The 26,355-nt window shown below is 45.3% G+C and overlaps 1 protein-coding gene and 2 long non-coding RNA genes across 3 annotated transcripts; 1 reads left to right on the top strand and 2 right to left on the bottom strand.

The window, feature by feature from the left end:
- On the bottom strand, positions 1 to 26,329 carry LOC143940518 (ubiquitin-conjugating enzyme E2 G1-like). The gene is made up of 6 exons (XM_077461995.1): positions 26,163 to 26,329; positions 13,156 to 13,258; positions 12,026 to 12,123; positions 11,183 to 11,361; positions 1,550 to 1,640; positions 1 to 645 (listed from the first exon to the last, which is right to left on the bottom strand). Exons 1-5 carry the CDS (start codon positions 26,203 to 26,205, stop codon positions 1,554 to 1,556), a joined length of 510 nt encoding a protein of 169 aa, XP_077318121.1. The 5' UTR covers positions 26,206 to 26,329; the 3' UTR covers positions 1 to 645; positions 1,550 to 1,553.
- On the bottom strand, positions 1,905 to 11,175 carry LOC143940519 (uncharacterized). The gene is made up of 2 exons (XR_013263881.1): positions 8,274 to 11,175; positions 1,905 to 6,974 (listed from the first exon to the last, which is right to left on the bottom strand). It is a non-coding gene; the product is annotated as an uncharacterized LOC143940519 (long non-coding RNA).
- Positions 7,337 to 8,128, top strand: LOC143940520 (uncharacterized). Its single transcript, XR_013263882.1, has 2 exons — positions 7,337 to 7,771; positions 7,861 to 8,128. It is a non-coding gene; the product is annotated as an uncharacterized LOC143940520 (long non-coding RNA).
- Positions 26,330 to 26,355: the final 26 nt, after the last annotated feature.

The raw sequence follows: 26,355 nt of genomic DNA, 5'->3' as shown, positions 1-26,355 counted from the left end.
TCAAAACATCTCAAAAATAGTTTAATTTTTTAACCAAATAAATGGTTCACAAGAACAAAACAAAAACACGACATTCTACGGCATAAACATGGTTAAAAAAAATAAAGCATTGACTACCAACATATCCAAGTACAGCACATAGCTCATCCTGGCTGAATTCAAGCTCTGCAATGCCCAACTCATGTGTGGCAGCAAATGCATAAATATTCTAGCATTCCAATTTCTGGCCAATTTAAACCTTGCCAAGCAGTGCAGTGTGATGTTATTTGTTACATAATGAAACACTGGATGAAATGAGCCCTATTTTCCATATTGTGACCAGATATGGTACTGCTAGAGGACAAATGGAGGATGGATATTTACCTAATATATAAGGGTTAGTGCAGTAAAGAAAGCAATTTCACCTTTATAAAAAGACATATGCAAAAATATATATCTGAATAAATAAGGATCCCGATAAAGATTGAAGATCAATCCGCAGTTTTGCAGTTAAAACAGAAGTCTATCCTATAATTTATTAAACAGTAAACTGTCCACTTGAGGCTAGAACAGAGGTCAGTGAGATGTCACATGCTGTGAGCAGGATTCTGTTTCTGCCTGTGAATGCTATTGCTCATTCGATGTAGACAGGCTTCTTTTAATGCACTGAAAGAAAAAGAAGTTAGCAGTCTGACAAAATAGAAGCTTAACCACTTCAGTAAAGGGCACCTTCACCCCCTTCCTACCCAGGACAGTTTTTAGGTTTCAGAACAGTCACACTTTGAATCAGTTGCAGTCATGCAACAGTGTACCCATATGAAGTGATAACCCCCCCCCCCCCCCCAAATATAGCTCTTTTGGGTGTAAACACTGCTGGGTTATTTGCGCTAAACAAAACAGACTATATGGTGTTTGGACTAAATTTTTATTTGCAAAAATTTGTAACTGTATTCTGCTACATTTCTTTGGTAAAAACCCAAATCTGTGTATATTTAGTCTGTAGGAATGTTAGAGTTCAGATCTATCAATTGATAGATCGATCTATATAGAATTCTTATGTACGGATGGCCCATTTCTTGAGGCCCAAAAAGCACAGTAAAAATACCCCCAAATGACCCATTTTTAAAGCATAGTTCGCCCAAAAGGTATTTAGTAAAAAGCCATGGTAAGTTTGCAGTTGAAGATTTAATTTTGGAAATTTAAGAATAAAAATTCCTGGTGTGGCAGTGAAAACACACACACACACACACACACACACACACACACACCTTTAACAGCTGTTACTGGCTGGTGACAGACCACGCAATTGCCAGTTAAAGTAATCGCAATGTTGAAAATCTAAAAACGCCCTAGTCGTGAAGGGGGTAAAGCCTTCCTGAGCTGGTTAAATAGGTTTAGGTACTTTCAGTTTAAAAATAGTTTACAGTTTTATTAAGTCAGAAAAAAAACACACACAGGTCACAATTTTAAGCAATGTGTCCTAACAGTAAGCTAAATAGTTCATAATAGTCTTTTCAATAATAACATTTCAAAAATGGCTTAAAGCAGAATTCAAGATAGGCAGACTTACTAGTTCAGTCAAATGCCATTTCTTGACTTTTTCTAACACAGCGAGCAACTTTCCTCCTGAATTCACCATTTGGGTCTTCCCGCCACTCTTTCTGAAAAGCAAGGGTAGATATGAGCTTAACTGACAGCCTATTCATCTGTATGAAAAGTGATCTAAGCTGAACTCGCACAATTTCAAACCAGCATTTCAGTCAGTCTTCGGGGGGGGGGGGGGGGGGGGGTTTGACAGAGGAAGAAGAAGATATTTTTGCTATAATATCCCCCAAAAAATATATAAATATATTTTTATATATAAATCTATAAAACAATTTTCTTCCTCAGGTTTAGGCCAATATGTATTCTACATATTTAAAAAAAAAAAAAAAAAAAAAAAAACAATAAGCTTATATTGGTTTGTGAAAAAGTTATAGCGTCTACAAAATAGGGGATTGTTTGTGGCAGCTTTTTAAAATTAGTAATGATGGCGATCTGCAATTTTTTATCAGGACTGTAGCATTATGGCAGACAATCGGACACCATTTTGGGACCATTGTCATTTATACAGCGATCAGTGCTATAAAATGCACTGATCACTGTAAATGACACTGGCAGGGAAGGGGTTAACCACTAGGGGGCAATGAAGGGTTAAGTGTGTCCTAGGGAGTGGATTTTTAACTGTCGGGGGAACATACTACTATACACATGACAGCAATCACCGCTTCCGATGACAGGGAGCAGTGATCTGTCATATCACTAGGCAGAATGGGGAAATGCCTTGTTTACAAAGCCATCTCCTTATTCTTCCACTCCGTGACATGATCACAGGCACCAAGTGGACACAGTCGACAGGACCTAGGGTCACTGAGAACATGCTCACAATGCTGCATCTTAAAGGGGATGTACCTGTACACCCTTTTGCCCACCTGTGCCATTCTGCCAACGTACAACATCAGGAAGGGGTTTAAAGGCTAAATATCAAACCTATGTGGCTCACATCCAAAATTAGAGAAGCTATAAAGAGCACTCATTTAAAATTTACAAAATATGTAAAAGGACATAGGCTGCAAAAGATTAGGACAAACTCCATAAATTCTTCAAATATGTCCACAGTAAAAACGGAGCATGTAGGCCACTTATAAGATAAGAGCTGGAGACTTGGGACAAACAGAAGGCCAATGTAGTAAAAAACCTTCAGGTCTGTGTATAACTTCTTCAGCTTTGTTTATACAAGATCAAGTTAATGGTGATAGTATTGACAGTCTAAAAATTGTTAAAATAAAGGCAAAGTCCCTGAACCAGATAGATTACACTCAAGTTCTCAGCTAAGCTCTGTTATGCCAAAGCCATTGTTAAAAAAAATAAATAAAGAAATTATAGACTGGCATGGTACCATTGGTTTGATGTGCCTATATTTAAAAATGAATGAAAAGACCTTGCGCTTTCTGCACAACAACAAAAAAAAAAAATATATATGAGTTGTACGCTAAAACCTGGACCCTATGGGCCAAGTTTGTTTTTGGAGGGAAAGACACCCAGCCACATGGGATCTGCTGGTTTGCCCACCACCATCACCCCCTCTTCTCAGCAAGCAGCTTGCCATGGTGGGCACCTGAACTGAATCACAGCTTGTGTCCATTCACACAGACCCATGGCCGCCCCCCTCTTATTGGCTGACTGACAGCAGCTGGAGCAGAGGGCACAACCCTTTCCTCCAAAAGGAAAATGGTTTCCAAATTGAGTGCTTGTAACACTCACCGTTCTAGCAGAAGTGACTGCTATCAAAAATACTGTCTTTAAGGCTGACAACTTCACCTCTAATATGTCCAGGGGTTCAATGGGACTCCCCATAAGGGGGCCCAAGTACTAAGGACAGATCCCAGGCAGGACAGGCCCAAACCTTCAGTGGCCTGGAAAATTCACAAAATTGATCTGTCTGTAGAGATTTGAAGGAATACACTCAAGGTGGTCCGCACCTAATAGAGGGCCCAATTCCACTCCTGCCTGGAAAAAAGTCCAGGACTGCTGGAATGTCTGGTTGTTCCTGTCCTTGTTCACCAGGAATTGAACGTCCAAATCTTGGTATAGATGGCCCTGGTCAATGGCTTGCAGCAGTTTAGAAAGGTCTTTATTACTCCAAGAACCAGAGACCTTAAAAGCTGTTCCCCAGATACCATGCTGTCAGAGGGTTTTTACTCAAGGATGCCAGGTTGGCCCCTGTGGGACAAGAACCTCCCTCCCCAGAAGAGGAATGGGGGGGAATGTATGAAGAGTCGCCTTGGGCCAAAACAGAGCGATCAAAATAAGGTCCATCCCTTTGCTCAGGAACATCTGTAGAACTGCAGCTACCAGTCTTATTGAGCGAAATGCATAGCAACAGGTTAAACTCCCAAACATGGGCAAAAGCATCCATCTCCCTGGCTCGATCCTGTGGGTGCAGGGAGAAGAACTGGGCGACCTTGTTGCTCTGAGGCAAATTCATCCACCGCCGACTGGCCTCCACATATTAAACACCTCTGGATTGACTGACCATTCATCCTGCCTCACCTGCTGGTGGTGAAGAAAGTCTGCGAGAGAATTTTGGGTCCCTTTTAAAATGGATGGCAGCCAACGAAGCAGGGTCGAGTTTGGCCCAGCCAAACATTTCACCTGCTATCAATTGCAAGGAAGGGTTACTGGTCCATGCCGTTTGTTTATATACGAGACTAAACAGTAAATAGTGCTGCACTGTTCGTGTCAGTTCACACTGAGGCAGCAAGACTTGCAGCGAGACTGCCTCAGGCGACCTGGACACGACCGCTGTGGCAACTTGCAAAATGACGTCTCTATAGAAGTCAATGCAAGTCGCCTCAAGTCGTACAGGAACCTTTTTTAAGTCGGAGCGACTTGTGTCACACCGATTAGAACAGTTCTATTGTACAGAATGGGATGTGATTTGTGAGGAGGCAAAGTCACCTGACAAGTTGTCACAGTGTGAACTGGCACTTATGTACAATTGCTAGCTAATAAATCAAATTACATTAGTGTAACTACAACTATACATTATTGGCTATAGAAGTGACTAATGTGCTACATAATACATACTAGTGGAAAATTCAATAAAGTGCTATATGCAAAGAAATGGTATCACTGTTGGTATGTATACAAGGTATATGGGGAAGAAGTGGTATTCCAGGTGGTGTAGTGCGTTTAAAACCCCATTTAAAAGCTTCACGTACTCACATTTCACAATAGCAGTACAAGGCAAAGCACCACGAGCAGTGATCTTGCAGATATCACTTCCAGTGCCTGTGTGCCCCTAAGCGTATAATCACAGTCATGAGCAGCGAGCGGGCCCTGGTGAAGTCTCATGGTGACTAGTACCGCTATTGTGAAATGTGAGTACCTGAAGCTTTTAAATAGGTTTTAAACGCACTACACCATCTGAAATGATGCCTGACCCATCTTTTCCTGAGGGAGAAAGATATTTGAGAAAATCCGGAATCCCAAATATTGGACGTCCTGAGTTGAAACAAGCTGAGAGACTTGTCCCGCTAACTTGACCAGCTAACGAAACAGACTGCAGGAAATCTTGTGCCTCCTGCAGGTATCGCTCCAGCTGATGAAAGGATTGGGTGCTGACCGTCCAAGTAGGGCATCACCACAATGGCCTTCACACGTAGCATGTCCAAGGCTTTTACCGAGACTTTTGTAATAATCCGTAAAAATCCTCGGATAGGACGCTAGTCCGAATGGCAGAGCACAAAACTGGATATGAAGGACCTCTGAATTCACACCAACTGCCAGCGAGATTTCTGGAAATCCTGGTGTATGGAGGTATGCATCTCTGAGATACTGTTGCCAAATTGCTTTCTAGAAACAGATTTGTTACTGTGAAGATGGACTCTATCCTGAAGCACTTGTACCTTAGAGCCCTGATTAATGGACGAAGATTGAGGATTAGCCTGAACTTGCCTGAGGGCTTTTTGACCACGGCGGGAATAAACTCCGCTAAATTGTTCCTTCTGGGGTACCTTTGTAAAGAGTGATCCACCAGCTCCCCCAACAGCAGACTCAGAGCCCCTGCTTTTTCCCCCCCGATCAGGAAAACAAGGCGACAAGAAAACTGGAAGGGGGATTTGACTTGAATGCCAACTTACCTTACAGCTACTATAGGGACTATAAAAAAATAGAGTTACTTACCAATAACCGTTTTTCTAGGATATCTTCCAGGACGGCATAACCCGAGAGACGACTGGTCCACCTGACAGGAAACACAATCAACACAAGGTTAAAAGGCCCCTCCCTTCCCCCTGCACCTCAGTTCTCCCAAAGTAATAGGTTATCTGGGTGACACTTAGTACTGACATTAAAACCTGGGTGGGAAGTAGGCCTGCCGTCCTGGAAGATATCCTAGAAAAACAGTTATCGGTAAGTAACTATCAATTTTCTCTAGTCATCTTCCAGGACGGCATAACCTGAGGATAGACAAGAAGTTCAAGGCCTACCTCAGGGCGGGACCACCGCTTGCAGCACCTTCCTTCCAAATGTCAGATCCTGAGGCGACAGCAGTTCCACACTATAGTGCTTCAAAAAGTTATCCTGCTTCGCCCAAGTGGCTGTACGACAGACCTGTTCCATCGAGGCCCCAGCTCTCTGCCCAAGAGTCCGCTTAGGATCTCTGAGTGAGCTTTAAGATCCACTGGTACTGGGGAACCGGTCTGCTCATAGGCCAATGCCATTGTCTGCCTAATCCATCTAGCCACCGTAGATTTAGATGCCTGCCCTCCCTTTCTGGGGCCGCTAAATAAAATGAAGATGTGATTAGATTTCCTGTAATCCTTCACCCTATCCAGATATGTCAGACATTTCCCAACATCCAATTAAATTTTCTCTCCTCATTTTTTGGATCACAGATGGAAGGCAAAATTATCTCCTGCGATCTATTAAACTTAGATGCGACCTTGGGAAGATTGTGGATCCTGTCTCAGAACCACCATCTTCTAAGATCAACAAAAAAGGCTCCTTAACTGACAGGGCCTGTAGGTCACTCACCCTTCTGGCCATGGTTATGGCCAGTAAGAAGGCCAACTTCAGAGTCAAAAACTTAACTGAAATTTCCTGCGCTGGTTCGAAGGGAGTTTCGTTAGTGCCTCAAAAACCAGTGTTAGGGTGAATGTTTTCCTGCCATGGAACCTAACAGGGGGTTACCCTTTCCCTTGCCAGAATAAATATCTTAATCATGGGCTCTAAGGCGAGCCTCTGATCCAAAAATATAGGTAATGCTGCTATCTGTACTCTCAGGGTGTTCGTGGAAATCCCCTGATGCACCGTTGTTTGCCTGTCCTTTCAGTACCAGTGGTACTGGAATTCCTGCACCACTGAGAAACAATGCCAAACTTTAGAATAGATTCTCTTGGTAACCAGCTTCCTGCTGCCCAAGAGGGTCTCAATTACCCCATTAGAGCAACCTTTAAAACCAGTTCCCCCACAAACGGGGTTTTTAGGCAGCAAGAGACAGTAATAGAAGCCAATAGAAGTAGTATAAAAGGTATTTTAATATTATTTGGTAAAAACAAACATGAGCTTCACCTGAACATTTGTATAACAGACAAAATCATGTGTATAAGGTACATATAATGTCACATGGAAGTATATTAACAGACACAGCTATATGTTACACTGTATGGGTTAGTAGCAGTGAAAACATGAATCTAGCTATATGTTACACTGTATAGGTTAATAACAGTGAAAGCATGAATCTGACGCGTTTCAACCCCAAAAGGGGTCTTCTTCAGAGATGATAGTCTATATCCACGTAGGTGCACCCTACATGGATATTTGGATAATTGGGGGTGCACATATATACATATATATAATTCTTGGTATACATAATGAGGTTATGATAGTATTAACCTCATACCACGTATGCACCCCATGTTTCCAATATTAAATAACCCTTGTTTTTAATTTTTTGCCTGTTGTTGGGATTTTGCTGCAGGTGTTACCCACCGTATCATCGCGGTACCCTTACTCGCACCTACCCCCCGGATTCTTCTTTTTTCTGGGGGGCAAGGCATTTGTGTGACCTCCCGCGAGTCACGTCAGTGGGCTTGTGACGCTGTCTCCTCTTCCTCCTGACGGTCCGGCGACACATATGGACCAGGTACCACTCCAGTTGCGTAAAGGAAATTGGGACATTGCCCTCTGGGGGAATTCTATCCGAAGTACTATAATCCACCCTACCTACCTGGAAGTACATCATCGGGTAAACCATATTAAATCAATATTGGGTATCCCCAACATGCATAACACCGGATTTATTTATTCAGTGTAACCTTGTCTTTCTTTTAACAGACTATCATCTCTGAAGAAGACCCCTTTTGGGGTTGAAACGCGTCAGATTCATGCTTTCACTGTTATTAACCTATACAGTGTAACATATAGCTAGATTCATGTTTTCACTGCTACTAACCCATACAGTGTAACATATAGCTGTGTCTGTTAATATACTTCCATGTGACATTATATGTACCTTATACACATGATTTTGTCTGTTATACAAATGTTCAGGTGAAGCTCATGTTTGTTTTTACCAAATAATATTAAAATACCTTTTATACTACTTCTATTGGCTTCTATTACTGTCTCTTGCTGCCTAAAAACCCCGTTTGTGGGGGAACTGGTTTTATCTGTATCTACTTGGGGTGAGCAGCACCCTCCTAGCTCTTTGTAGCACTGTGTTTTTCTTTGATTTTCATTAGAGCAACCTTTACCTCTGAGGATCTCCTCCTCAAGAACCATGCCATCAGACAGAAGAACCCCAGGTCGGGGTGGAGGACTGGCCCTTGTAGGAGATCTCTCGTCTGGCTGGAAGACGGAGCGGAGGAGATATTGACCACTCAGTGGCAAACCACATCCTCTTTGGCCACCATGGGGCTATAAGGATCAGTCCGCAGTCTGAGCGGGCCAGGTTTTGTAGAACCCATGGCATCGACACTAGTGTGGGAAAAGCGTATGCAAGACAGAAGTTCCAGTCCTGAGAGAGCGTCCACTCCCTGAGATCCCCCTTCTGTTGAGGGAGAAGAAAATCCACTTTTTTGTTTCCTCTGTGGGCAAAAAGATCTATGTCTGGGAACCCAAATTTCTGACTTATCTGCAGAAAGACATCCTGGTTTAACTCCTATTTCCCCTGGAGTTTTGGTTTCTGACTTAGGAACTGGCAATGTGGTGGCAGATTTTCTATTATGTGACCCACTGATATGGATTGAAGGTTTTCTTTGGCCCAATTTAAAATGTCCAAGGCTAGATTCAGTAGCTGCCTGGACCTGGTGCCCCCATGACGGTTTAGGCAAGATACTGTCATATTGTCCGACAGAACCTGAACCTCTAACCCCTGAATCCTGTCTCCGAAGGCTCTTAACACCTGGCCCACCGCCAGAAGTTGCCTGTGGTTGGAGGAGGGCCCTGCCTGGGAAGAAGTCCAGGCCCCCTGTGCCTGAACGTCCCCCCAACCGCTTGCATCGGTAGTGATTCTTGTGGGATTCCACTGGTCCCAGGGCAAGTCCAACATAAGCCTGTCCTGATCCAACCACCAATCTAGGGGGGCCTCTACTCTTGCTGGTATAGACACCTTCCCATCCAGTGACTCCCTCCTTTTGTTCCAGGAGGACAGTAGGAAGAACTGCAGCTCCCTTAAATGGAGCCGAGCCCAGGGAACCGCTGGAATACATGAGGTCATCAGACCCAACACCCTCATGCCCTGCTTGCGAGAGCACTCCCTGGCTTCCTTTAAAGAGGAGACCACTGTAACCACTTTTAACCGTTTCTCCTCTGGAAGAACCAGTTTGAGCCTCTATCCACCAGGTATCTCAGAAACATTTTTTTTGGGCTGGTGTTAGAGAAGATTTTTCTCTGTTCACTATCCAGCCAGGTTTCCAGGGTAGAGATCACTGTCTACTTCACCTGTTCTTGAGACTGTCCGTATACCAGTAGATAGTCTAGATAAGGTATAAGGGACAACCCCCCGAAGATGTAAATAAGCTATGACCTCCACCAGGACCTTTGTGAAGATCCTTGGGCTTGCTGTCAATCCAAAGGGGAGAGCTCGGAATTGCCAATGACGAATTCCTCTGCTCGTTAAGACTGCGAACCTCAGCAGGGACTGTTCCTTGGCAGTCGGAATGTGGAAATAAGCATCCCTCAGATCTAGAAACGCATCTTTTAATAGATGACTGCACACCATATAAATACTCTCCATCCAGAAGGTCTTGTCTCAAAACCCTGTTCAGTTTCTTGAGATTTAATATCAGGCAAAACTTCCCTGACAGTTTTTGGATGACAAAAACATGGGAGCAAAACCTCTGGTAAATCTCTTCCGGTGGAAGAGGAACAATCACCTCCTGGAACTCCTATCCTTGCACGCTGTCCGACAGATTCCTTGGGAAGACTGGTCAGAAAGAAGTTTTGAGGGGGAGGGTAGAGAAGTTCCAGACGATATCCCTCTGTCAAGATTTGTAATATGTAGGGGGCTTCCAGAGATTTTGTTCCACTGGAGGGACAAAGTAAGCCAGTCACCTTTAGGACTGGAAAAGAACAGGCCACCTTTTTGCATGCTCTTCCTTCCCCCACCTTCTATTCACATCTCCCCCCCCCCCCTTTAAATTGGCCCTGGTTAGAGGGGGGACGAAAAACTTCCTGCCCCTCTCAGCTTTAACTGGGAACTTCCCCCCCCTTTTCTGCTGACCTTGACAAAACCTGATCCAGGCCTGGTCCAAAAAGTTGGGAGCCCTCAAAAGGCAACCTGCATAGTCGTGATCTAGACATATGGTCTCCTGCCCATGACTTGAGCCAGACAGCCCTTCTTGCCGAGTTAAAGAGGGCCACAGACCTGGCCATGTTCCTGATGGATTCTACTGCCGCATCTGCAAGCTATGCCACAGCCTTACCCATTAACTCTAGAGAATCTGACTTTAGAATTACTCTCTAGAAACATGGGTGGAGAGTCTACCCAACCATGCATCCACATTCCTTGCCACGCAAGCTGATGCCAAGGCAAGAGCCATGGCTGCTGCATTTGCATCCCACGCTCTTAAAAGCATCTCAGCCCTTCAGTCCATTTGGTCTTTCAAGTTACCCGAGTCCTCAAAAGACCAGATTTCTTCGAGACCTGTGACAGGGCTGCGTGTAATTTGGGGGTCTTGAAAAACTTCTGTTCCTCCCCAAAAAGAAACCTCTTCCAAGTCTTAAGTTTCAAAACCTCTTTCTTTCTGGGTCTTTCCACTCTCAGCATCACCTCCTTTAGGGCCTGATGAACTGGGAATACCCTGGATTGAGGTTTTCCCAATCCCTGTACATCTTATCCCTGGCAGAAGCCTGAACCAGAGTAACTGCCCCATAACCTCCAAAATTTAATACAAGGATGAAGCCTGTAGGTGCAGGCATCATCCTCAGTATAACTACGGCAACAAAAGGATGTCCACAGATATATAGGTGGCAAGTAGTTAAGGATCCTTGGATGACCTGTGAAGTGTCAAAATGTAGCTAGCTAGAAGTCTTCAATACTAAACCATTCCCTAGATAAGTCTGTTCTCACAGGCATCTCTAAAGTTCATCCTCCTAACACTGCCATTCTTAAAACACAGTAAACAGGTTGCAGTAGGATTTTCACGATACTTACTGCAGCATCTACATTGGCTGGAGAATCACTGTTTGGGTCAGCAAGCATAGAAATAACACTGATCATAATGGTCTCCACTGTGTGTATAGGCAGCCATCGCTCCTCTGGCTTTTCATAGCCAAATTTATCTTCACCTGGCTCATGGAGGATGGATATACAGACATCACCATTCTTAGCAACTGGCAAAACAAAAACCAGAAGAATGCAGATTAGTGAATGCATCATCTTCCCCCCCATTCTGATAGAAACCCAAACAATTGGGCATTTGTTTTAGGAATAAAGATTATTCAGCAAGGCCCCATTCATTTATACAGATCTACCAATCTGTACATTCATACAAAAGAGCTTCTTCAAAAGCATGGGATTCACAGGTGTTGTGTAGTATTTAAAACAATGACATGCAGCAAGGCTGCACAGAACACCTGTGAATCCCACGTAGGTCTGCCTGAAATTGTGACAGTGGACCTGATAAGACCCCGTGTGTGAAAGGGGCCTTAAATGTATGAACAAACATGAAATTAGTGAAGTTCTTATACTTCAGTACTATGGGGCGGGTGCACCATTATGGCCCTGTGGAAGCAATTGAGCTGCTGTACAGTCGCTCTGGATCGCTTCAACCCAACCTGTCCAAATTACACAAGCCTGCTGCAGACGTTAAAGTGTGGGTAAAACCACTGCAGATGTATGCCATATGCTGGTGGCAGTGAAAGGGTTAAGGAATTCTGTAATGACACTGATTTATATTTATAATTGAAGGTGTAGATGTATTACCATAAAAGTATTAAGTGGATATTATGATTGCTACAGACCAGAATACCTGCCTGGAACCAATAAGTAACTTACCATTTGGATGCCAGAGTTCTGTGATAAATTTCATTTTAGGAGGCCGTAAAGGATAGTCTCTTGGAAATGTAAGATATGCTTTAAAGAAACCACCCTCACTGAAAAAATATAAGCATTAACAGGTAATTAAACAGCATTCAAACAAAAATGTATTTGAGGACATTGCGATATGTGTGACATAATTAGCCCAATAAAAAACTATTTGAAAGTGTCTTGAGAGATGCATCTACTAAAAAAAACAGACTGAATTATATATCACCTCTGCCCCAGGTACAGCTTACAGTTACGCATTACCCCTCAAGGAGCTTGCAGTACTCCACCCCAACAAAGCTCAACTATTCTTTTCCCCAAAAGACAAACTGGATCTGAGATATTCTAACCATAAACTAGATTCCCATGCACCAATCTTTGCATTTGGCTATGTGTACATATTTCACACAGTTCAGTCTACTTCTGCTCCCTCAAACGGATACAATGTCTCTTTTTGGCTAGCAGATTTAGATGCACTAAGGCCTGATTTCCACCTATGCATTTAGTGCTTTTTGCATATTTTTGCTAGTCGGTTTTAAATGGTTGCCTATGGAACACGTACTGTAGTGCAAATCTGTAAATGTGCAAAAAATGCATAGGTGTGAATCATGCCTTAAAGCTGAACTACAGCTAACACTTTATAAGTAGTTACAGCTAACAGTTTTCTTTTTGGGGATAAAGGTTTTACATAAATGAATACAAGATGACCATTGTAAGCATCCCCATCAGCATTTCTTATTTCCAGGCCTCAAGGTGCACCAACAGGTCATGTTTTCAGGCTTCCCATTTTGCACAGGTGATTTGATCAGTTTCACTGCCTTAGTAATTACCAAAGCCATTTAATCTGAGGGAAATCCTGAAACCATGACCTGTTGGGGCACCTTGAAGAGTTGAGAAACTTTTCTAGTTTGCCCCAACCCTCCATTTGCCACTTTGCCTGAACAGCTTGGTCTGTTAAAATGAAACAGACTTGCTGGCCAAATTACCAGGAAAAAAAATAAAAATAAAAAGTAGACCTAGAAGCCTAAATGGTTTATGGGTTTAATAGTGCTTTAATCAAGAACATGAACAGCACTGAAATTAAATGCAGAGAGACTTACAATAATGTGTCTTGTGGTCCAATAACAAGCACTTCCCATTTAAAGATATCATCATCATCAATGAGTCCAGCAGAAAAGCCTTCAACTGGGTTTTTATTCAGTTCTGAAAGAGGAAAGAAAGAAAAGAGGGGTAGAAAGCCCACATTTTAGAAGAGCTAAATTATATCTCTACATAGATGACCTTTTATTATATTGGCTTTACACTATACTGTGTAATATCTAGTACCCTGCAAAAACACCATAAAACCCAAGACCATGTAAATCTCAGTTAAAAAAGACCTGGAGCACCTAAAGTTAAAGTATAAGCTATAAAAAAGGAACAGCGCCAAATATATTCATTGATGGTGGAGGAATTATAACTAGAATTGCTGCCACTTTGTACTAGTGAAACACTAGTTGATACTAAGGGAAATGAGCAGCACAAATCTAAAAATCCTGCAACCTAGTAATAAATGGCTTTTAATTAAGAGGAGTTGTAAAGGCAGAAGGTTTTTCCTCTTAATGCATTAAGAGAAAAAACCGGAGTTAGACTTACCGGTAACTCTTTTTCTAGGAGTCTTCCAGGACAGCCTTTGAGATATAGGGCTCCTCCCTCCGGGACAGGAAACACGTCAAGCCAATTAAATAAAAGGTGTGGTCCTCCAGGCCCTCCTCAGTTTTACTCCAAGAACCGCCGGGAGGCTCTGAAAGACATAACACACTAACAATCATGTTAATACACATCCTCACCACTTAGTCCAATTTAAACAACTTTGGGTGGGAAGCCAGGCTGTCCTGGAAGACTCCTAGAAAAAGAGTTACCGGTAAGTCTAACTCCGGTTTTCTCATATCGTCTTCCAGGACAGCCTTTGAGATGATAAGCAAGGAGCTCACCTTGTCAGGGCGGGACCACTGCCTGGAGGACCTTACGTCCAAAAGTCTGCTCTTTATCAGACCATAAATCCAGACGGTAATGTCTTGCGAACGTTGAGTAGCTGGACCACGTTGCTGCTTTGCAGATCTCCTCCGGAGAGGCTCCAGCCCTCTCTGTCCATGATGCGGAAACCGCCCTTGTAGAGTGTGCCTTAACTAAGGGTGCCTGCTTCCCCTCTAACTCATAGGTTTTAACTATCGCCATTCGTATCCACCTGGCGATAGACGCTTTGGACGCCTTGCAGCCCTTGCGGGCGCCCGAAAAATTAACAAAAAGTGAGTCTGACTTCCTGAAGACCTTAGTGGCTTCTAAAAAAAAAAAACCAATAGACTTCTTCTGACGTCTAACAAACTTAAAGATCTCGCCTCATCCTTGTCTGAGGTTGAGAAAAAAGTTGGCAAAATAATATCCTGTGTCCTATGAAAAGTGGACACCACTTTAGGAAGAAAACTAGGATCAGTCTTAAGTACTACCCTGTCCTCTAAGATTAACAGAAATGGCTCTCTGACCGAGAGCGCTTGTAGATCACTGACCCTTCTAGCTGACGTGATCGCTATCAAAAATACAGTCTTTAGTACAATCCACTTAAGTGAAGCCCCCTCTAATGGTTCAAATGGATCTTGGGTCAGAGCTCTAAGAACCAAGGCCAAATCCCAAGTAGGACAGGACTTCATTCTCACAGGCCTGGATCTAGATAGAGCCTTGAAGAAGTTCCTGACAAATGGATTCTGCTGAAGGGAGGACTGAAGGAAAACACTTAAGGCCGCCACCTGTACCTTTAGAGTGCTGATAGATAGGCCCAGTTCTACCCCTGCCTGTAGAAAATCTAGGACTGCCGGGACAAGCAATCCCCTGTTCTCGCAACCAGGAATTAAACCTCTTTCCTACCTTGGCGTAAATTGCCCTAGTAACAGGTTTACGGCATTCTAACAAGGTCTTAATCACTCTCTCTGAGAAACCCTGTGACCTTAAGATTTGTTCCTCAGATACCAGGCCGCAAGCTTGAGCCTCTCTATCTGAGGGCACAGGATCGGCCCCTGGGAAAGTAAGTCCTCCCTGACTGGTAGAAACAGCGGAGGATGTACGGCCAATCTCTTTATGCTGGCAAACCAGGGTCTCCTTGGCCAAAAAGGAGCTACTAAAATGAGGTCCGTAGTTTCCGAACGGAACTTCTGCAGAACCTCCGCCACCATCCTTACGGGAGGAAAGGCGTAACACAGGCCAAACAGCCATGGATTGGCAAGGGCGTCTATCCCCCTGGCCCGATCCTGTGGGTGAACCGAAAAAAATTGTGTCACCTTCCTGTTGCCTTCTGTTGCAAATAGGTCTATTTCTGGCCTTCCCCAGCATGACACGATCTCCTCGAACACTTCCTTGTTGAGGGCCCACTCGTCCTGACCTATCTTCTGGCGACTGAGAAAGTCGGCCAGGAAATTCTGGGTTCCCTTTAGGTGAATGGCTGATATTGAGGACAAATTCTTCTCTGCCCAGCAGAAGATTTTGTCCGCAATTACCTGCAGTGCAGGGCTTCTGGTTCCCCCCTTGCTTGTTCAGGTAGGCTACTGCTGTCACATTGTCTGAGCGAACTTGCAGATCCCTGCCATGTAACCGGGACTGGAATGTTTCTATAGCTTTCCAGACTGCCAGAAGTTCCTTCTGGTTTGAGGAACGACCTGTCTCTAGGTTCGACCAGGAACCCTGGGCTAAGGTTCCCTCTAGGTGGGCACCCCAACCCAGCGCACTGGCATCGGTCGTGACCACCACCGTAGCTTGTGGGGACCAGGGAAGACCCCTGTCTAGGTTGACCTGGGCCCGCCACCACCAAAGAGACCTCCTGACTGCCGAGGATAGGGGCATAACCTGATCCAGGCTCTCCTGCCTGCCATCCCAATAACGGAGCATGAGTCTTTGTAAAGGACGCTGATGATGTCTTGCCCAGGCCACCGCTGGAAAGCATGATGTCATCAACCCTAGGACTCTCATCACCTCCCTGATCTGGGCTTCCCGACCAGATTGAAGCTGGGCTACCGCCTGCTCTAGCTTGCCGATCTTCTCCTCTGGAAGAAATACTCTCATTTCCACTGAAGAAATCCTGTATCCTAAATACAGGACCTCCTGTGAGGGGGTCAGCTGGGATTTTTCCTGGTTTATCAGCCACCCCAGTGAGCGCAGGAAAACCAAGGCCTCCTGTATGTCCCTCTGCAGCTGTTGGGCCGACTGGGCTATGAACAGTAGATCGTCCAGATATGGGATCACTGTTATAGCCTTGAGCCTTAATGGGGCCAGTGCCTCTGCCAGAACTTTTGTAAAGACTCTTGGTGAGGCTGAAAGCCCGAAGGGGAGAGCTCGAAACTGGAGGTGTAACACCCCCGTGTTCAACCTCACCGCCAACCTGAGAAATCTCTGAGATTCCGGATGAATCAGGATATGCAAATATGCATCCCTGAGATCCACTGTGGCCATGTGACAGCCCTGAAACAGGAATTTGGTTACCGAGAAGATTGACTCCATCCGGAACCGCTTGTATTTTATAAATCTGTTCAGGGGACGGAGATTCAGTATTAACCTGAACTTCCCCGAAGGTTTCTTTACCACGAATACGTGGGAGTAAACCCCCAAGCCTCGCTCCTCCTGAGGTACCTGCACCATTACTTCTTGGTCCACCAGATCCCCCAGAAGAAGAGCCAAAGCCTCTGCTTTCTCTTGGTCCCTTGGTAACCTTGTTACTTGAAAGTTCGGGAGGGGAACTGAACCAAACTCCAACCTGTAGCCGTTCCTTACAAGATCTCGAATGAATGGACTTTCGGTTGAAGCTTCCCACTGTGGGAGGAACTTCCCCAGTCTTCCTCCCACCGGGACGCAGGAGTCACTGGGTTTTAGGGGAGGGTTGAGGAGGATTGAATAAGATACCTCCTCTGCCTCTTCCCTTGTGACCCGTCCAATGCTTTTTGGGGCGAACCTCCCTTTCCTGCAGGTTTTGCTGCCTGGGGCTTCGAAAAAGGCGTTTCCCTTCAGGTCTCTTTTTCCTTTCTGGGAAAGCTTTCTTCCTATCCTGCGTGCGCTCTAACGCCTCTTGCAGGCCGGGCCCAAACAAATGGTCCCCTGAAAAGGGTAATCCACACAACTTTAGTTTTGAAGCTGTGTCTCCTGACCAGGTTTTAAGCCAAACGGCCCTTCTGGCAGCGTTCACTAGTGCTGCTGATCTAGCAGCCAGTTTGACTGATTCTGCAGAGGCATCCGCTAAAAAGCCCACCGCTTTAAACAGTAGCGGAAAGGACTTCAACAGCTGTTGCCTAGAAGTACCTGCAGAAATATGTGATTGTAACTGTGTAAGCCAACACTCCAAGTTTCTGGCCACACAGGTAGCTGCTAGGGCCGGTTTAAGCCCAATGGAAGAGGCATCCCAGGCTCTCTTGAGCAGCAGATCTCCCCTCTTATCCATAGGGTCCCTGAGTGAACCCATATCATCAAAGGCCAAATCTGTCTTCTTAGAGACCTTAGCCAAGGGAGCGTCTAACTTGGGAACCTTGTTCCAGGGATGCACCGCATCCGATTCAAAAGGGAACCTCCTTCTAAGGCTACCTGAAAAAAATGGCCTTTTTTCCGGTTGTTCCCACTCCAGCAGAATCGCCTCCACTAGCGACTTATGGACGGGGAATACCCTGTCTTTCATTACACTCGACCCTTGATACATCATGTCGTGTTTTGAAAGCTGGACCTGTTCTTCTCTGATCTCTAAGGTGTCATATATAGCCTTGAGGAGGTCACCCACATCATCCAAAGACAGCTTGTATCTGGCTGATCTAATGGCCTCTTCCTCCCCCTCAGATTCTGAAGTAGACTCTGTCCTAGAGGAGGCTAATGACCTGGATAACCTCTCCCTATCCACCTCCTCCTCCTGACTTGGTTCGGATAAGGAAGGCATACTCACGGCTCTGGGTAAAGAGACAGAAGGACCCTGCATCCTATCCATCATGTTTTTAAAAGATTGGAAGGTGGATGCAATCTCATCCTTTACGGATGTTAAAACATTGTGACAAGCTGCCACCGAGTCCTCTTTTACCAGGCTACTGACACAATCTGGGCAAAGCGGCTTCTCCCAACCGGTGCCTAACTTAGCCCCACACACGGCACATTTCCTTCTGGGTAAAGGTATCTGGGCTCTGTCCTGTTTAACCTAAAAACAAAGAAAAACAGGGTCCCATTAAAATACCACCCCTAACCACACCACTGTGCTTCTAGGGTCTGTTTAGGAAGTGCCCCCCTTCACCAGCAGGTTCTCCACCCCGGGAAGGTGCTACGGGTCAGAGTGACCCCCCACCCCCCAGTGTAAGTCCTGGTCTGCCCTCACCAAGCTTACCTGAGAGGTACTGGAGCCTGTTGAACCGGAGTCCACCTGCACAACCGCACTCTCCATGGTTCCTGTGTATCACTCAGTCTCTCTGAGCCTTCACACTGCTCCAGGCAACCCTGTAGTCACACCGCCGCGCCCAAAGGACTGGAACGGGTCCTGCGGCGCCCCCTGATGACGCGAATCCGGCGGAAGTGCGTCTCTCCCACTTCCGTACGCCAGAGCGCAAAAACTCCGCCCCGACGCCGTGCGTTCTTACGAACGTACCGCTCACAGTACCCGAACGCCGGTCGGTAGAGCGAACGTCTCCCGCCGCCTCCGACCGACAGGTACGAGCGGTTAGCGCTCCGAGGGGGAGATTGCCGCGTATCGGGGTCCCGTTCTCTCCGAACGTTTAAATGGCAGCGGGGACTGAAAGCTACCCTCTCCTCCCTTCGTTCGGACCGAGGGGTGCTAAGGGCCAGGTCCATCAAGGCGCTCTCCCCAGGTAAAACCCCTGAGAAGGAGCTCCCCTTACCAGTTCCAAGACGTGCTCCTTCCCGTCCGGCAGGAAACACAAAAACTGAGGAGGGCCTGGAGGACCACACCTTTTATTTAATTGGCTTGACGTGTTTCCTGTCCCGGAGGGAGGAGCCCTATATCTCAAAGGCTGTCCTGGAAGACGATATGAGAAAAAAATAATAAAATAAAACTTGTGTAGCAGCCTCTCCAGCACCCCCTTAATTACCTATCTGAGCCCCATCTCTCTCCAGCGATGCCCAAGATCCCTTAAGCCAGGCATGTCCAAAGTCCGGCCCGCGGGCCAATCGTGGCCTGAGGTCCGGTTTTGAACAGCCCGCCTGGTAATCTAAACATATCTTTTGTGGCCCCCGATGATCTCCCAGCGCCGGGGCCACAAAAGATATATAGTCCGGCTACATTGGAGATAGGAGGCTGTACGAGCGCCGCGCACACAGGAATATTTCCTGTTTACACGGCAGCCTCTAATAGGAAGTCCCATCTCCGCCATTGGACGACTGTTCTGTCCATCAAAGGAGGCGGGACTCTCTCTTAAAGAGGCCGCTGTGTAAACAGGAGATTCTCCTGTTCTTTGGCGCTCGTCCAGCCTTCTCCATGTGCCCTCCAAGACTGCACTAACGGCAATGGTGAGGGCTGCATTCCCAGCAAATGGTGGGGGCGCAGATGGGCACCAACTCTTATTTTGCTTCACAGTTTTTTATTTAAACTTTTAAAGGTTTTTTCCTGAAACTTCCCTCTTATTTGCCAATAAATACAGTATATCCAAATAACACGCCCGAGCTCATCTCTTCAACACACAGCCACAAAGGCTAGAGAATTATTGCTAGGCCCTGTATTAGTGTTCGAACGAACACACTTAAACTGAATTTTAATGGTTTAAAGAATGTCAGGCAAAATGGTCGGCCCTTGTGCATGTTCACTTCATCAAATCTGGCCCTCTTTGAAAAAAGTTTGGACACCCCTGCCCTAAGCTATGCAGGACACTCCTCATGAATGGCTGAGACAGCAGCGCCATTGGCTCCCACGGCTGTCAGTCAATCAGGGGACAGAGGGCAAGACCAGGTCTGGGCTCCATGTCTGAATGGATACACCGAGCTCTGACCCCGCTTGGGTGCCTCCTGTAGCAAGCTGCTGACTGAGGGGCACTAAATAGAGGGAGGCACAGTGAAGAGGGACCCAAGAAGAGAAGGATCAGGGCAGGGCTAGGAGGCAGACAACAGGTGTTTGATCTTGCTTGCGGCTTTTGAGACTGCAGTCGGAGCAGATTATACACATTATCATGCTTTTGTTCCCTAGTGTTGGACAGACACTTGTGAAATGCAAGCGCTTTTAAAAAAGTTAAGCATATTTTAAGAGTATTATGCTACAGAGATTTTCTCCTAAAAAATCCTGCCATCAAGTCAGGAGAGAAACTGACAAGACAAAGACAGCACATGAGAGGGGAGGGGATTTGTCTGATAAAAATAAAAACAACATCACACTGTTGCTGGTTTATAATCTGACCAGCTACAATTTCTGGTGAGTTACGTTAGGAATGTGGTGAAGGAGCACATCGGGTGTACAATTGCATGAAGTGTTGGATTTCGATTTTTCCTTTAATTCATTGTGGGATTAGAAATCCGTACTTTGAATAGATGCACTTTTGGATCATATAGTTTTGGTTGAAATTGGGAATAATGAACTTTATGAGATTGAGAAACCCTGTATATGCACTTTAAATTTTTTAGGCATAAGATGTGAGTGCCAGAGTCCCGTTTAAGAAATTTGTTTGCACACATTGTGTTGACACTTCACTTGTTTATACAAGAGATATACACATTGTTGCACGTTAGGAGAATATTGCTAGCAATAGCATAACATTCACAAGGTTTAGTGATTTGTTTCAAATGCGTCAATTGAAAGCCATTTATATATGAACTTTTCTGGGCAGCCCCCGCGCTAGAAGATACACTTCTCCAAGCACAGGGTGTCCCCCATTCTCTAGAATATGAGGTTTCGTTCCAGTGTCTAGGTATCAACTTGCATGCCTGAAAGAGTGCTCTGGATTGTTTAGGGATTGCCTCAATTGAGAGGTCATCTAGAATACCCAATATACAGGGATCAGAAGCCATCAGGATATGGACCTGAAACCCTATTAATGGTAGCGACAACTCCTGACCAATATAGATGTAGCTTGGGGCAGCGCCACAGTAGATTTATAAAGCTCACCATGGTCTCCGAAACACCTAGTGGACTCAGTTCTCTCAGACCCACCCTACACAGCCTTACGGGGGTAAAAAGTAGCCGCAATCCTATGTACAGCTGGGACAGACGTTGTGCCACATTGAGAGAACACAGATGAACCGTCTCCTCCCATTGATCTTCCTCAAACGTGGCACCCCTATGGGAGAGTGAAGTGTGCACGTTGGTCAGGAAGCCCTTCAAGTGTGTGGATGCAAGTATGACAACACCAGGAACTAAATCCCTTAAAGTGAGAAACCTGTCATAATGAAAGATGGGGGCCAGGGATAGTACCCACAGGGACCCCTCTGATTGATTTTTCCCCCAGACATCATGATGCAATTGTGGGTATGGGAAATACATCGATTGGGGGGGGGCTGAATTTGATCTGCACAGATGGAAAGGAGTGCACTTCTTGCCACTGGAGATGTGTACAAGGTGTGTAACCCCATATCACTTACATCTTGCACCACACCACCCAATTTTAACTGTGCTCTAAAGTTGAGCTTCAAATTTGAAGATCCAGATGAAGATGCCATACAAGGGGAACAAAAAAAAATTCAGATAGTATTGCCACCCTCTGTGTATAGCAAAGCTCATGTAGGGCGCTGTGGTCTACTTGGGATTCTAGACTCAAGTCCTGTTGTAAGAGGTGTTGTCGATCAACACTGAATTTAAAGTGGCACTTTAAGCTACAATTAAAAATGGGTAACCAGACGGGAATTTTAATGCAGAAGACACATGCTTTGTCTCTCCTGCATTAAAGTTACTTACCTGCCTGTCCACCCCTGTACAGCAAGTGTCTGAAAGGTGAGGCATACGAGACAGAAATTGAGTATTTGCCACGTTCACAGATGCAAAAGTTTCCTGTTTGAGGTTTTTGCATCACATAGTAACTGCATTTGGGACTTTAGCTCATGTTATTTATCCAATTGCTCACCTTTGTCAGCCAATGAGTCAAAGCAGAATCGCAGTCACTAAAATGAACACTTGTAGAAGTGGGTCTGGTGCCCTTGAGCTCAGAGGTCCATTAAGAAAATGTAATATGGTCAAAGCTTTCATCTATACTTCTCTTGTGGGTCACAGGAGTGCACTTTGCCTTGACCCATAATAAGCTGACACCAGGCTATAGCCTGCTGCCGTGGGAGATCCACTTCAGGCTCTGGAAAGAGCCTGACAGTTCTGCCAGGATTCACCCAGCTGTGACATGCAGCTGAGAGCTGGATCTAGCTGTGCTCACCCCCTCTTGCTTGGCGCTCCAGTGAGGTGTGGGGGGGTAGATTTAAAGCAGTTTTAGTCCCTTCCATATACCCAGTGAAACGACTGACCTCAGGTGATACAAATTCTCCTAAACAAGTTGTACCCATTTGTAGTCTTCTCTAGATCTGTTCAAAGTCCAGAATTTAAAAAGCCTAACTGAGCGGTCAAAAAAAATAAATAAAAGGGGGCAGAGCGCTTAAGTTACTCTGCAGAGTAACTGAGCAGACATAACTGAGCAGTCAGCAGTCATGTGATTGCTTAGATACAATATGGGTAAGCTGTAGCACAAAGGTGAGTTTATTTTTTGCAAAGATACAAATGGCAAAAAACTCACAAGGGTTATAACTTCTAAACCCTCCTTTTTTCGATTCAAAGTGGAATAAGAAATTAATAAATTAAGTGTTGCCTTTAGTGCTACTAAAATGGAATTTTACAAGTGACATGCCATTATGAACAGCAGCTGCTGAGCACAGAATTGGTTTCACACAGACTGCTGCAGAAAAATGCAGACAGGATGCATCTTACTGCACCCCTCTGCAACGCAGTGTGGAAGTGCAAACAGGGCCCAAAGAAAACGAATGCTGTCTATGTACCCTTGTCGATTGCTGCAGGTTTGTTCTACAAAGGAAAAAAAACTCCCTGCACTAGAAATCTCAGCTCTTGCATGAGGCATTTACAGCATTCTTAAAAATCACACTGAGGGGGACACTGCATAAGGAGACAGCGTGGATGGTGCATACAAATTAGTCATTTCAGCAGCAGGAGCCGAGGGGGTGGCACTGTCTTGAGCTGATTGGCAGGGAGGGGAGGATTATACAGGAGCACAGAGGATACACAGGACAGCAGGCTGCAGATGGAGGCACAAACTCAACACGGTGTCAGGGCTCAGCAGCCACAATACACCATGGTAAGTTCACATATTGGAGGGAGAAAATGGCAGGATCAGCCAGGTTTTTCTTTGCCGTTACAGGCAGCCAAGTGACAGGACAAGCACTGTCATAACATGCTTTAGAGGCGCAGGATCAATTTCTCTTTTAGGGTTAACAAATGCTTTAACCAGTTCGGCTCTTTGGAGTGAACCTTTAATCACAAGCTGATAGCTGCCGTAGCATCCATCAGCTTGTGCGTGTTTTGTTTAGCCAGCAAATGGCTTCAAAGCCTAAGTGATGCGGCAGCTCCATAGCTGCTGATCACTTTCCTCACTCAGTGGTTCCCAGGCTGTCATGCACATACCAGCACCCAGGAACTTAAAGGGTCGTTTCCTGCAAAGAATTTTTATTTTTTTAAAGTCTGTAGCTGCTGACTTTTAATAAGGACACTTACCTGTCCAGCGATCCTGCAATGTTGGCCACCCCATCCATCGGATCAGCTGAAGGCACCTCCATCTTAACGAAGGGAAACAGGCAATTGAGCCTTGTGGCTTCACTGCCCGTTTTACTGCGCATGCTCAAGTCGCCCAGCACTATGTGAAGGGGCCTCATTGTTTTCTGGGACACGTCCCAGAAGGCACCGAGGACGCTCACCGAAGAGGAGGAAGCGCAGCGAAATAGGAAGAGGCAGATTAGGAAGACTACCTAGCAACAGCGGTTTCAGGCAAGTTTTTAAAAAAACTTTTAATCATATTAATGCATTTTTTTGGGTGGCCCTCCACTTTAACCACAGTCATAGGGAAAGGGATTGCTGTGAGACCAATGCAAAGCCATGTCTCGATCTCACATGCCTACAATGAAACCAGAAGTGATGTCACTTCCGGATTCATAGGCACCCTTTCCTGCCTGTACAGCCAGGAGACACCCAACCAAGCCGATCTGTGCATGATAAGATGGTGTGAAGGACAGGGGAGACATTGGGGTCTATTAGAACCCTAATGTCTCAATAAAGAGTGCAGGCACCCTGCCCAATGCTTTCACACAGGGGTTTATTAACCCTTGGTAACAGCAATCAAGGAACAGAATTTATACATCTCACAAGCGATATGTAAACTGCAGTTGGACCATATGTGTGAGATATTGGCACGGAGAGCTGAGAACAACAATTCTCACATAAGAGCTCCTAGTTAAAGAGGAAGTGAACCCTGATGGGTTTACTTCCCCTTTCATTCCCTGCAAGGGTAAAGCATAATGGACTACTATGCATCGCATAGTAGTCTATTATGTGTCACTTACCTGACACAGAAGCCAGCGAAGTCACCGCTGTCCCCTGTAGTCCAGCGCATCCATCTTTTCGGTGGGTCTCGCTGCTCCGCCGCTGTCATTCAGAGAAGCCACGATGACGTCACTCCCGTGCATGGGAGCCACCACTTGTGGCATATCGCCGTTGACCGCGGCACGCTCAGTGCGCCTGCGCGCCGCTGTGCCTGTCTTTCGGCAAATATCTCCTAAACCGCGTAGGTTTAGGAGATATTTCTTGGACCTACAGGTAAGCCTTAATCTAGGCTTACCTGTAGGTCAAAGTGTGTTGTAAGGGTTTACAACCACTTTAACTAAATTGATGAACTGTACAGGCTTTTAAACCCCTTTCACACTGAGGCAGTTTTCAGGTGTTTTAGTGCTAGAAATTGCGCCTGAAAACCACTGGGGCGGTGCACTTGCAGGACGTTAGAAAAACAAAAAAAAAAAAAAAAAAAAAAAAAAAAAGCAGCCTCTTTGTGGGGTTGGGTGCCCCTGCCCATTGAAATGAATGGGCAGCACTTCCAACGCAAAAAAGTTGTTTTTTATAACGTAAAAAAACCCACTAGCACCCAAAAAGCGCAGAAAAAAAACATCATTGCTTTAGCGCTGTTTTAACGGTGCTTCAGTGTGGAAGGGAAATCTGAAAGCATCACCTATAGAGATTTTTGGACACCATGGCTTTTGGTGATATCACACATGTATCACAATTTAAGACATGGAATGTTTGTTATTCATTTAGTCAATACAACCTCATCTTATATTTTAACCAAAGGGGAATAACATATGGTGTGGTTGTGCACTAAAAATTCACATTATATATTTTTTACCAGAAAAGTTGCATTTAATAGTTGTGCAAATATCACAGGAGACAAAATTTTGCAATATCACCTATTTTTTTTTTTTTTTTACAGAGCCCCTATTTTCAGAAACTATATTACATTCTGGGGATTGAAGTATTTTTAATGAAGAAATTAAGATTTTTTTACACAGATGCAAAAAAGAAAACAACAATTTGCACTCGGGAGCAAACTGGTTAAAGAATTACCACATTTTTATTTATTTATAAGAGAGGGAGGGATTAGAACTCATCGGGTTTTGATTCCCTGCAAGGAGACTTTGTCCTGGTGACTGATAACAGTGAAAAGAAAATCCCCAAATTTGTGAGCCATCACCAGAACAGAAAAAGGGGAAATCTTCCAACAGTGCCTACCAGGAACGTCCTCAGCTCAGAGGGATTTCCTCTCACTTCCTGTTTTGGCTATAGGACAGGAAGTGAAGGGGAATCACCCCAACGGGGCACAGATGGCAAACACAGGGCTTATTATAAGCCTCCATTACTCTAGCCTTCAGTCCTACTTCTGAGCACTCAGGTCATGTAGAGACAGCTGTCCTACACAGAGCTCCCTGGGAGGCCAGAGAGGCAGACATAACAGGGCCATATAAGTACGGAGCTCTTATGAAAGCGGCGTGGCACTGAGATTGCGAAACTCCTCCAGCAGATAGACGAGTCATACAGAGCTCCCCCCAGACAATAACACATGTACTGAGAACAAAGCGACCCCCGCGCTATTACCTCCTAGCTGCTTCCTCAGCAGAAGACCGGCTTGTTCAGACATTACGGCCAACACCAGACTCCTCGCCACACTGCTTCCCTTCTCACCCCTCCGCTTCGTAACACTTCCGCCCTTATAGGCTTCGCTGCCCAGTGAAACGCACAAGCCCCGCCCTTCCTTTGGAACGCACAGCTGAGCCGCAGGACACCGTTT

This window comes from Lithobates pipiens, unplaced genomic scaffold (assembly GCF_037356315.1).
Source record: "Lithobates pipiens isolate NorthernLeopardFrog02 unplaced genomic scaffold, aLitPip1_a1.2 Scaffold_3, whole genome shotgun sequence".
NCBI lineage: Eukaryota > Metazoa > Chordata > Amphibia > Anura > Ranidae > Lithobates > Lithobates pipiens.
Note: the sequence above shows the minus strand (reverse complement) of the source record. Positions and strands in the feature narration are given on the sequence as shown.

Bases quoted from the DNA above. Each gene is read 5' to 3' on its own strand.
- LOC143940518 (XM_077461995.1), bottom strand. From the start codon at position 26,205: ATGTCTGAACAAGCCGGTCTTCTGCTGAGGAAGCAGCTAGGAG. The intron at 11,362-12,025 runs GTAAGTTACTTA...TTGTTTTGCCAG, and splicing joins AGAACTCTGGCATCCAAATG to TTGCTAAGAATGGTGATGTC. The intron at 1,641-11,182 runs GTAAGTATCGTG...CTTGCTTTTCAG, and splicing joins CAGCCAATGTAGATGCTGCA to AAAGAGTGGCGGGAAGACCC.